The sequence below is a fragment of the Cricetulus griseus genome (genome assembly GCF_003668045.3).
Source record: "Cricetulus griseus strain 17A/GY chromosome 1 unlocalized genomic scaffold, alternate assembly CriGri-PICRH-1.0 chr1_1, whole genome shotgun sequence".
NCBI classification, from domain to species: Eukaryota; Metazoa; Chordata; class Mammalia; order Rodentia; family Cricetidae; genus Cricetulus; species Cricetulus griseus.
Genome location: NW_023276807.1, coordinates 189387737 through 189400997, shown reverse-complemented (window position 1 = coordinate 189400997; position 13261 = coordinate 189387737). Strand labels below are relative to the sequence as shown.

The window sequence follows — 13261 nt, the reverse complement described above, 5'->3', positions numbered from 1 at the left end:
GACACACAGGATTCAATATTCCCAGCTACAATTAAATGAGATCTTGACTACTGAAAGAGGAGTTGTGGTCCAGGTCCTGCCTACCTAGGACCAGCAGGCTGAATTCAATTCTTCACCAAGTATATAATCAGTAAGCATACTCTTTGACAAACTGACTTAAGCTAGCCAGTGAGACAGATGGACTACTGCACCAGCCTGGTGAAAGTCACATCTCAGGATGGTCTCAGAGCCCCACTATGGCAAAAGGTCCCAGAAACTTTTCTAGTATGGTAGCAAGGACCCTGCTGCCCCTTCGCCTGGAGCCCTGAAAAGAAGACAGCCAGTCTCCCTGAGCCATGGTTCCTTTATCTGTAAACCTGCCTCATAACAGTTGTTTTTCCTGGAACCAGACCTGGGATAACCTTCTAGCAGCATCATTACCTCGTTCACAGAAGGAAAAGGCAGGTTGCTCCTGTCACACAGCTGTGAAAGGCGAAGCCAGAGACAGAGCCCAGGTGTGACTCCAGCACCCAACAGACCTCTCTGAGGCCAGCTCCGGCCAACCTCACAACACTCAACAAGACTCAATTGCAATTCCACAAGTCAACACTTTTCTAAAGGGTTAAGAGCAAAATAAAATCTGCTTGATGCCCGAAGTTCAACTCTTCTAACTATTTTTACTTTAACTTGATTAGGAGGGTCCTCTGTGGGCTACAGAGCTATGGAAACCTTTGCTCTGGTTCCATCAACCTCAAGCACGGTTCCTGCCCCAAGCCTAGAAATGCCCGATGATGGGGATGAGGTGTGAAATTTATCAGAAATGTACTCTAGCCAGAGTACATTTAGCGCCCTGGTCCTGGCCCCACCTCATCTGCTCAGTGTGTAGCCATCAGCCTGAACTGAAGTCCAAAGCCTCCACCCCACCCCAGGAAATCTTGTCCCTACCCAGAGCCTGATCTGAAGTCAGAAGCCCCACCCTCAGTCAATCTTGGCCCTGCTCATCACCAGATTGACCTCCTGCAGTCAACTGAAGCACCCAATCCTTGTTGAAGTGTCTCACTGGCAGATGTGTGGTAAGGGCAACAGAGAACTAGAGAATGTATATGGAGAAGATGTCCACCTAGCTCAATAAATGCTAGCCATGAGCTGGTGACAAAGGCCATTGCTACTGCACCCCTAGTTAGGGTCAAGAAAACAGAGAGAGCTACAGGAAACAAGACAACAAAGACCCACAGAATTGAGGAACAAGTTCTGCTGATTCTCTCCAGTACAGACAGAGACACAGGCCAGTTCCTGACCTTGATCAAACTCTTGAGGCAGTCTCTGGCCAAATGATTCAGGTAGTTTGGTACCCACGAGGACAGCAATGGTGTTTTATGAAACCAGACAGGAGAGAAAGGAGTGAGCAAGACACACAGAGAGAAAAAAATACTTATTAAAAGTTGACTCAATCCTTAGCTTGCTTTAAAGGACAACATTTTTTGTCACCACTGACCCTGGTATTCTCAAACCCTGGCCCTCAGTGATGCCAATGTGTTCCTGGAGTGAGTAGAGAACAGACCGACTACTTAGCCTAAGATCCAGCTTGATTCTCTTCACTGGGTGACAATAGTCAAGTCACATTGCTGAGTCTGAAACAGGAGTGACTCATCTATGGGAAAGTCTCTGAGATCCTCATGGAATCTGCAGTTCATTCTTGAGGCAAATCAACACCAGGGCATCCTGCCTGCTACTGCCCTAGCTGGCTGTAATGCAGCCAACCAGCTTAATTCATCAAGCCAACCTACCCCCCAAAGCCTTCTGTGCCCCCAACAGTATCTTAGCAGCCCATTAGCCTTCTAGAAAAAAAAAAGAGAGAGAGAGAGAGAAAGACTTAAGAATCGTGTCCCTCTTACCAAATTCTTGCCAGCTCTCTACATTCTAATTTGTAATTTTAAATGTCTTCATTTAATTTCCCCTTGGTTAAAAACTCTGAAACGAGCCATAGGTAGATTCACCATTAACTTATATTTCAACAATTCGGAATCTGTGTAAGCACAGAGTGGTTCACTTGTACATTATCATGAAGGCAGGACTAAGGGCTTGCTCCTGATACAAAAAGGCAGCATTTTGCCACTTACCCACTTAAGATGTTTTTGTACAATTTAAAAGCGGTCTTTTCAACACAAACAGTGCTTCATTATGTCCCATTGTTATCTATTTATTGAAGAACATGCAAAAATGTCAGTTCTTAACAATATTGGCCACTTTCTAAGATTAAAATAATAAAAGGACATCTCTTGGAAAATGTTTTTTGGAGGATAAGGGGTGGAGGCTCTTTGCATGAATCCATACTATACCTTGTTTTCTGGCAGGTTCGCACAATGAGCAGATGCACTTAATGGACTAGATCTTACACATAATAAATGCTCAAAAACACAAATGACTAAGTGATATCTGTGTTAAACTATTCATTTTAATAGTCCCAGTTTCCATCCTATTTCATGTAATCAAAGGACTACTTTAGAATACAGAAATGCTTTCATTCATACGACAGTTAAATGTTGTGCCCCAACCCTTTAGACAAAGAGTGACTGCAGAGACTGTCTGTGTGCACAGCGCTTGTGACTCTTACAAAAGCACAGCAGAGAGATGCCTCGCAGTGCCCAGTATCGTACCTTACACCGTACAAGGACCCATGCTGTAGACACCGCTTTGGAGCGGGTCCTAGAAAGTGCTCTGTGAATGTGTGAGGCCGCTTCCCTTTGTGGGGAGGATAAAAGCTGTGCATGTCTGGGCAGACTCTCTTTTTCTGCCACTGCTGGAAACTCTCATGGTCAGTGAAGGACCCAGGTGCGAGTGACCCCTGCACTCAAAGCACCTGGCAGCTCTTCTATGTTTCAATTCCCCAATACATCCATGTTCTGGGTCCATAAGGTGGTTCAGTGGGTACAAGCAGTTACCATGCCAGCCTGGTGACCCGAATTCACACAGAATCAATTGAAAAAGGTAGAAGGAAAAGCATCAACATTAACTCCACAGAACTGTCCTCTCACCTCCACATACAAGCACTGTGGCATGCACACACAACAATAAATGGAAAATTCCATTTCATTTTATTTTCTAATTTTTTGGAATTCATGTATTGTTTTGTACTTGAGTGTTTTGTCCAAATGTATGCTGTGCACCACATTTGTGCCTGGTAACCATGGAAGCCAGAAGAAGGTGGTGAATCCCCTGGAACTGGAATGGCCATGTAGGTGCTAGGAATTGAACTCAGGCCCCCTGGAAAAGCAGCCAGCACTCCTTAATCACTTAGCATCTCTCCAGCCCTTAAAAATTCCATTTTCTAAGATCTTTCAGCACCTTTGGGAGTAGAAGGGACATAAACCCTACATAAAGTTCATAAAACAGAACATGTTTACTATGTATGATAAAATTAAGTTGTTAATATACAAGGAATGGGTGAAAGCAGAAATTATCATGTAATGTTTTGTCTTCCCCAGCTAACAGGGACTGGAATACATCTATCTCAAACTAAAGTGTAGCAAACATACCCAAACTAAGACCCAATTTTGGGGTCAGCAACATAGTTCCATGGGTAAAGGTGCTTGTTGTACAAGTCTGGTTACTTGAAGTCAACACCCAGAACCCACGTAATGGTAGGAGAAAATAAATGACTCCACAGAGTTGTCCTCTGACCTCCACACATGCCCTGGCACATATGCCTACACACACAATAATAAACACTAATTTTAAAAACTCGACCTTTGTTTAGTACTTATTTTCTCAGTCCCTGCAATGAATACAACACTTGGAAGTACAACAGCACACAAGCTCATGCACCCAAAGCTTCTGAGGAATCAGTTCTAGTGCCTTTCATCGAAGTCAATGGTTCAAAAAATAGTCTAATATCTAGAGCTTTGGGGCACAGACCTTCTTCCAGGTGCTCCAGGATGCCTACAACCCAAAGAGGCCATACCATCTACAGCCTGAGGTGCAGAGCCAATAGTCACTCATCAAAGTAAAATGACTGCTACTATCAAAGAGGTGGACTGGGAATAAGACAACGGAGCAGCGCATATTGAAGCTACACACTCACAGACCCTGAAAATCAGAGCATGGAATTCCCAGAACTAAGCCAGAGAAGCGTCTGTCTGTATACACAAAGAAGCACATGGGGGAGAGGGGGATGTTCAACAGGGTGTCACTTAAAACAGCAAACTCTTGGAATTAATGTTAAATGCTCATCAGAAAGAAAACAATTAACTAAACTGTGGTCCATTCATGTATGGAATAGTTTCACAACAGCTAGGATGCTACTAGATCTCTGTATACAGATGCGGCTAGATCCACAGGACACATTAAGTAACATAATACATGCAATGTGTTCCTATTTCTGTGAAATTTAAAATATACAAACTGTGTGTGTTTCAAAAGCCTCAGATTATATATGTTATATATTTATGTATATATGTACAAAGTACATATTATACCAGACTAATTATAACAACAACAAAAAAAAATGTGTGGATAAAAGGAGCCATGACTTTGAATTATTTTATTTAAAAGAATGCATCCTTATATCATTTGTATAAATTTTAAATGATGATATATAGTAAGAATTCAAAATATGAGAAACTAATATGGCTGCTCTCTAATCTCCCATTACCTGTTTGCCCTGATGAAAAGGCAGCAACATGGTAAACCACACCCAAAAGGGCTGGAAGATGGGGATATGGGGCCAACATACTGGAACCATAGTCTCAGTAAATAATTTGTTTTCTCTCAGTCTCTCTGTCCCTGTCACTGTCTGCCTCTGTCTCTATCTGTGTGTGTCTGTATGTGTATGCGTATGTGTACATATGTGTACAAATATGCATGGAGATCAGAGGTCAACACTGGATGTCTTTCTCAACTGGGCTCACTTTTGTTTCTGAGATAGGGTCTCTTATTGAACATGGAACTTGCTAGTTTGGCTGGCCAGAAAACCCCAGGGGCCCTCCTCTTTCTGCTTCCCTAGTACCAGAATCACATATGCACACCAACACATCCAGCTGGTTTTGTTTTATGTTGTGTTTTTTTAACGTAGGTGCTGAAGACCAAACTCAGATTCTCTTGGCTGCTCAGCAAGCACTTTACTGAGCTACTTTATGTGCCCTTCCTCCTTGACTTCCTCTCTTATTCAAGCATCCTTGCAGCTCCCTAAATATTCTGTGACTTCTTTGTGCACTGAGACAGGGTGGGCTCTCCAGACCTGGAGAAAAGAAAGAAAAGCCGGAACCTCTCACTCAGCCCTGTGTATCCCCACACCCCTTCCTCCAAACTCAATTCCCACAGGGCCTACTGCCCAACAGACCACATCACTCTCAGACTGCACAAGCCTTCCCTCAGTCAGCCCCACAATTCCCTCTAGCCTGACCCTCATGTTCACTCATTCAGCAATTACAACAGATGTTCTGGACTTCTAAAATTACCACTCACCTAGCAGGGAAAAAGAAACAGCAGGGGATCTGGGGATTTGGCTCAGTTGCCACACAAGCATGAGGGCCTGAGTTTGAATCTCTAGCACACATTTAAAAGCCAGGCTTGCCAGCATATAATCCCAGAGCTGGGGAGGTAAAGACAGGCAGACTCCCTAGAGCTCATTGGCTGGCCAACCAGGCCGAAATAAATGAGCTCTGTGTCCAGTGAAAGATACCATCTCAAAAAAAAATAAGGTTCTCCAACAATTGAGAAGACTCCCAACTGAGTCTTGTACATACATACATGCACACACACACACACACACACACACACACACACGTACATTCTCTCTCTCTCTCTCTCTTCTCTCTCTCTCTCTCTCTCTCTCTCTCTCTCTCTCTCTCTCTGTCTCTCTCTGTGTGTAGGGTGGTCTGAGACTGATTGCCTCAAGCAGCTCCTCTTTTATCCCCATCTTTAGCTGTTCTCATGATTTATTTCCCAGCTTTATTTGCCCAACAAAACATCCTTACTGCGCACCAGAACCTCAGCATGGACAGCACCAACCCCAGCTGAACAGGAAAGGCAACACACCCTCTCCCATTTCCTGACTCCACCACATGAACAGAAAAGGACTTGAAGGGCACACCTTGCAACTTCTAATGGGATTCTAAAAGCCCCTCCTGGGTGGCCTTCCAGCCCCTCCTGGCCCAGGGACACTGTACCAACAGCTCTGCCACAGTGCTTGCACGCAGCCAGCAGCAACAAGCATGGTCTCCATTACCTGTGTCACTCTTTGGGACCTTTCTCTGGTGAGGATCTGTTGAGGTCTACTCAGGGGTTCTCCCTCAATCACCAGTATTTAACAAGACACGTGTGTCCTCACCACAGGGCAAGCTGTTTCCCCTATATCAGGTAATCATTACATTTTGAAAACAATTAAAAATTAGGCAAATGCTGGGGGATGCAGACCTCCCCATCAAAGTATTCCAAGGGTCTTTGCCTCCTCCCAGTCCTTTTCAATATATTAAACCTGAGCAGAGATTTAAAAAGAAATGCACATACTGCACAGCTTCCCCACAATGTGCCACGGAGAACGATGAGGCAACATGTGAGGATTGTCTACAGGAGTCAGTAAGACTCTGGCCTCAGAACCTCCCCCACCCCACCAGAGGGTGCAGGGGTGGGCAGAGGACATGGATGAAAACCTGTGGCCATCTCTAACCTCCCCCTTTTCTAGCTTCATCCAAGGCAGTTTTCACTCCCTGAACTTTCCAGTTCAGCCAAGTTAATACACTGAGACTAGGTGTGGCTCTGTGTTAGTGCACTCATCATGCTTGAGACTCTGTGTTAGATCGCCCAGCACCACAAAAAGAAACAGTAAGTACAGGCACACAGATCCACACCTCTTCTTTCAGCTAAACCCATCGAACATAACCCAGAGGGTTCCAGCTGGCACTCACACACCCAAAGGTTCTCACTTCAAGGCAGTCTTAGCTTTCCTGTCCAACACAACAGTAAGAGTTGCCTCTTAAAGAACAAAGATGCCAAATGCATGAAGACACTGCTAAAATGTTCCTTAAGGCGTTTTAGCAGTGGGATTCTAGATTTTTAAGGCTGGGTGCTATTTCTGCAAAACCAGCAGTGCCTGGCTGAAGTCAGGTCTGCTTAATAGAAGATCAAGCTGGACAATCTGTCCTTGTCAAAACAAAGTGAGATGGTGAAAAGAGATGAAGTACTTCACACCTTGTTGATGGCACCAGTTTTAAGTTAACATTTTATAATATAAATCCATCTACTCTGGTCATTTTGTGGCTCTCCCTCCATCAATGCTCACATTAAATGTGACAATCCCCCCCCCAAAAAAAATCATTCACCACAGAATACAGAAGCTAGATCTCAGCAGGGTTCAGAAAGTCCCGAGGAACACTTCCATCCTTCTCCCCTGGTTCAAATATGGAAAGTTTAATTTGCCGTGAAACAAAGACACAATCCTGAAATTACAGGTGAACTCTGACAGGTGTTTCCTGTAATCTCATTAATACTGGACAAGAAGTCAGCAACACATTAATCATTAGCCAGTTGTTGAAAATTAACTAATATCTATAAGGACATCCATGGAGACCTCATGTAGTTACTCATTTATTCACTCATTTGGCATGTACTTCCTGATGTGCCTACTGTGTGCCAGGTGCAAACCTACGCTCACAATGCTACATCCCTGAATCAGACTCCATTTTCAACCTCTACGCAAAGTCCATTAACTAATCAACCAAATGGTGGGCTGCATGTGCCCAAGCCCATGTGCAAAACCACTGCACACAAGCCACTTCCCATAACAGCTACTGAACAAAGTAGAAAGAGGGCAACGGCTATAAATAGGAAAGAGTACCATGCTAAGCAGAGTCCAGTGAGGAAGCAAGTATGTACTTGCAGGGATGACAAGAGGCAGGGGGTGCTCAGGAGTCAGAGAAGGTTGGCAAAGGAGGAAGCCCTGGAGCTGCCCTGGAAGAACAGCTACAAGCTAGGCATGTAGCACTATGGAAACAACAGAGCAAGATCTATGTCGGTGAATACAGAAGTAACACCCACCCTACCTGTCGAGCCCACAGCCAAGCTATGTGACTTCTGGTGCTGTATTACACCTCACCCCACTCTGCAAACCACATGACCATGAAGCTATAGTGAGATTGTCCAATTAACACTGTCCACAAAACACAAGTGATCACAATGCCTCATCTCACAGCATCCCTGGCCACAGTGGTATACCCAGTCCCACCGACAAGTGTCCGCACCCCAGAACAGCTTCTCAGAGGGCCTCTACCACTCTGCTACTTGGAACCATGGAACCAGAGCCCCAAATGTATAACTGCCCTGTCTCTGACTCCATCTCAGAGAGCTCTTGAGGAGTCCTCAGAGAGGCCTGTCACCCAAGAGAATCCTCAATATGACTCAGAAAAAGGACAGGCACTTAGTTCAGGAAGCACTGCTCCTGGGACACCTGTTCTCTTGGCAGTTCCAAACGTTGACTTACTGATCATCTACTGAATACCATTGTGTCAGGCATGGGTCAAGGAGCTGAAAGTGGGTCACTGATAAGACAAAATGCTAAGTACCACAAGAGAAAGGTTCAGATAAGATTGTTCAAGTCTTCATCTCTGGGTCAGAAGAGGTGTTGTTCAGGAGACTATGCTTGAGATGACTAAGCGGCTGTATGACATCATCTCAGGGGGGAGAAAACAGTACAAGAAAAAGACAGGAAGTGGATAAGCAGAGGAGGGGTGCACTTGGGAGCTTTGGTTGAACAGATGGAGGAGGTACAGCTGAAAAGCAGAGAAATGGAACAACAAAAGCCAGGTGGCCCCAAGGTGCTTGGCCTCTCCTCAGTGGGCAATCAGAGCCACAGAAGCCTCAGGTTCACTAAAAACTCATCTGATAGTTTGAAGAAGGAAGAGGGAGGAAATGGTGGCAGGATTTTACAAAGGTAAAGTATTAGCACAGTAAAAATACAAATATCTGGGCTACAAGAAGACAAAGGCAAAGAGTTGACAAGACTTTTGTTTGGTTTAAAAAATTATTTCATGAGACCTGGTCTGAGTGAGGCCTTTTGCTAAACAGAGAAGCTATGCCCTCCCATGGCGCCAAGCAAGGTTAGGGGCAGACAGCAAGGGTGCCCTACACGGGTAGATGGGGACCCACCTTGCAGACAATTGAGTATGGCAGAGAAGTGAGAGGCAGCCTGTAGGGAAGAGGACCAGGGACAGTTGCACGATTATACACTGCTCAACCACATCAGTCTGCTTATGGGAAACTGAAGGCTGGAACATAAATGAAGTAAAGAGTGTCCACCCCAGGGAACTGTAACTTGCAATCATTTCCACTCTGACACCTGATACAGAAGAGCTTCTCTCCTTGGTGCCAGCAAGAAGAAAAAGGAAATGGTATACACTCTAAGTGGAATGGAGGAAATCCTGCTACTAGGAGGGGTATTACTGTGAGAACCCAGTGAGTGGCACCGTTTCCATGGCTTCAGCCTCCACGCAGCAAGTCCACGAATGAAAGCTGCATAGAACTTAGTGTTTATGCTTAAAAAAATAATAACCATCTAACCCTGGGAAAACCTGTTGCCACCAAGGTAGTCTCAAAGTCCCCAATGCTGGATATGTTTACATACAACACAGACCAAACACAGACTGGACCCCAGGGGAATGGTCACATTTCTTACCCAGCAATTGACCTGAAATGGGAAGACACATCAGCCATAAGTTAGCCCTGTGTCTCAGTGTAAGGACTTGTCACACACATTCTCTCCAAGCTCCCAGGCAAAGAAAATTGCCAAAGCCCCAATCCATCCTGTTTTGCAACCCATGTCAGCTTCTGCCTTTTGCTTTGTCATTCACATTAAACGAAAGGTATTTACTACAGATGAAAAATAAGCTTTGCTCAGCTGCCTCTAAACCCATCCCAAAAATAGAGCAATCGTTTTAGTACAAATTGGGTCAAATGTATAAAAAATAAAAAAAAAAAATTTAAAAAACCTGACTCCCTGGTGGGAGGACATTCATGGCATGGGACCTCACTCAGAGTCAGGGGTAAATCCATCAAGATCCTCTCTTCCCACAGTGGGAAAGGAAATGTTTAAAGACAGGCAGTGTATAAACTCATCTGACTATGTGACTGTCCAAGTGAAAGCAAGATGGGAACTTTAATGAGTCGGGAGATGCCCAGCGAAGAAAGGAATATTATGTATGTATGTATGTATGTATGTATGTATGTATGTTGTATGTGAGTGAATATATGTATATGTATATGTACATGTGTATATATATACATATACATATACATATATGTGTATATACATATACATGTGTGTATATACATATACATATACATATATACATACATACATACATATATATGTATATATATATATATATATAGTTTTCAGAAAGGTTGGCCTAGCTAATACACAACCAACCTCCTGTCCAAATAAGCTTAGTACTTCAGAATGACCCAGAAAGCACCTACTGGGAAAGGCTACCCAGAAGAGGGGAGATTTAGCTTTTTCCCTCAGACTGTATTTGCTCACTTTTTAGCTGAGACATCCAAATGGTCTGGCACTTCTATTAGTGTCCTGAATTTCCTCAAGAGGAAACAAATCTGAATATTAATTGGCTTACGAATTCAGCTACATTAATTATTCTACTGATCTAAATTAATCTGCCATTCTGAAAGGTATTTATTTTCCAAGTTTGTTTAATCATTTCTCTTGAGCTACAAAAAGCAACAAACTGGGTCACCATTCACGTCGTTAAATTTGGTAACAAGGCTAACACCATCTGTGGCCTAGACTACAATGACCCATCCCCATGGATGAAGGCTTTCCACCACTTCTGCTTCCCTTTTTAAAATGATAATCTAAAGTCTACAACTGAACCAAAGTTTATTTAAAATGTCCAAAGTCCCACAGGGTAATCTCTCAAGCAGAGGTAGGCTATGTATGTGTGAGAGTGTATGTGTGTGTGTGTGTGTGTGTGTGTGTGTGAGAGAGAGAGAGAGAGAGAGAGAGAGAGAGAGAGAGAGAGTGCGTGCGTGCGTGTGCGCGCATTCCTTCTTATTAGGCCATAGTTTTCAGAAGTTAACAGCCAGAATTTTTAATTCTTTAGAAAGCAAACTGCCAAAACCCAAATACAAACAGACATCATGTTACACCTGAAATATACACAGCATTTAAAATGTCATAAGAAATTCTGAACATAAACCATGAAAGCCAAATTTATAAAAACATAGCTTCACCTCAGGCTTCCAGCCAAGCTCTGTCTGACCAGGGAGAGCCTAGTGTGTGGAGCATTTGCCTTTGTGCCTCTGCTTAGTGAAAATGCTTCCACGCCAGAATCCAAAGCAAATGGAACCAACTAAAAGAGGAGAGCAGCTTCCTGCCACCCAGCATTCCCTGCTTCATCTACCATTCTGCTTGTGAAGAATTGGCCCTTGCAAGAAGTATACTGCAAGGCCAAGAAATACTGAGATGGCTTCTGCACCAGAAAAGAAAGACAACAGAATGTCACAGGTTTTTAAATAATCCTAGTGATCTTAGCCAGTCTCTATAACTGCCAGGTGGCCAAATGGCAATGTAAAAAGGGTCAGAACCAAGCTCCCCAATACACCCAGGGTGTAGCTGAGTGGGGCAAAATCCAAATTTCGGTCCAATGTTCTTTAGTGCCTTTCTTTTCAAAGACTCTATCAACTTTTCCCAAAAGGAGGTTCCATGAAACTCTAGTTCCATGATATCAAAGTCTTCTGCCAAAAAAACAAAAAAGCTTAAAAAAATGCATAACCAATTACTTTCAGTGACTAGCTGAGTTAAACAAAATGAAATCTGCTTTTTAACTATACAACTTCCCAGAGATTTTTCTCAGCTCATGTATACTATAAATTTTTAAGAGGGCAATAAAGTATATGGAGGCATCCTGGAGCATTTAACCATAGTTTGTTCTAAAATCTACTTGGAGTATTTTTTGTAGGCTGTGGAGTAGAAACTCCACTGTCATGCTGATTTATTTCCCAAATTATATTCTATTTAATCAGATTTGTTGTATTCTACATCTATAAAAATTAGTAAGTTCACATACAAAATCTATGACAATCCTTATTTACCAGAAAAATTAACCATAGTATCCACCATTCAAAAATAACACTGGATTTCTTAAGAACTAATATTATGTACCAAAAGCCTGACTAGAGAGAAAAGTTATTTTAAAACCTTTCTACAAACTTCTTCCATAAAAGTTCTATCTCTATTTATGTCAGATTCATGACTTTGAACACTTTCATTCAGCATAAATCTAAGAATTCAGGTCAAATCTAAAAACCAGTAACAACAACATAACCCCACTGTTACTAAGTTTTGGGAAATACAGCATACATAATTGTAAACTACACCACGAACAAAGCTGGCTGTAAGCTTAGGTACCAGGTAGAGGGTAACCGTACACCACCACAAGTGGGAATTCTAAGTCACTTACCAAGTTATGATTTGTTGAATTAGAATCATCTTCAGGGAATGGGATGTAAATAGCTAAGGCCACACAATTGGCAAAAATAGCCAATAATATAAATATGTCAAATGGTCTGAAAGTTTTTGTTAAGGAATATATGCATTATGCAAACATCAGACATCTCTCTTTATCACATCCCCAATCAGGCACACAGGAATTGTTTTTAAAATGAAAGTCACCCACCCATCACCCACCACCCATCCCCTTACCCACGTATATATGGTTCTGTGACTACTGGGTTTGCAGCAGAAGTAACTTTCTCTGCTCCCCTCATAGTAAGTTTTCTATCCTGTGACCTCCTCTCAGCCTTTTCTCCTACTGCAAGATCTACTCCTTCTTTTGATGCACACTGTGTACTAAAACCTGGAAGTAAGGAGCATCTAGTTAGGTCACTGTGTAGAGTATGTCTCTGCTTTCTGTGGTTTAGAAAGTGACAAGGAAGGACCTTACTAAACCAGCTGTCATAGACACAGAAAGGTAACCATTATGACAGTGACCTCTCTCCCACAGATCCTTGCCACCATGATAGAGCCATTTTCTCAGAGGCTATTCCTGGCTAGTCATTCTAAACTCCTGATGGGGACCAGTCCAGGCAAAGCCCCTGGGACTAGCTCTATCTTCTCTGTGATCCTGTGTAACACATCCCGGCACCTCAGATGCTATGATAATCAGGCTGCCAGCTCCCTGCTCTGCCTTCTCTACCAGAGTAATCAATAACTATAACTGTTTCAGATTAGAGCTGGACTCCACTCACTTCATAATGTGCTGTTTCTGTCTTCAAT

The 13261-nt window shown here is 43.1% G+C and overlaps 1 protein-coding gene across 5 annotated transcripts in view; it reads right to left on the bottom strand.

Moving 5' to 3' along the window:
* The window catches only part of Cacna1d (calcium voltage-gated channel subunit alpha1 D), a 435186-nt gene that overhangs the window by 281768 nt on the left and 140157 nt on the right, over positions 1-13261 (bottom strand). For all 5 annotated transcript variants that reach the window (XM_035452228.1, XM_035452230.1, XM_035452232.1 and 2 more), the window contains exon 3: positions 12447-12552. In XM_035452228.1, coding sequence (XP_035308119.1) covers positions 12447-12552 — 106 coding nt within the window. The remainder of the gene's footprint in view (positions 1-12446; positions 12553-13261) is intronic.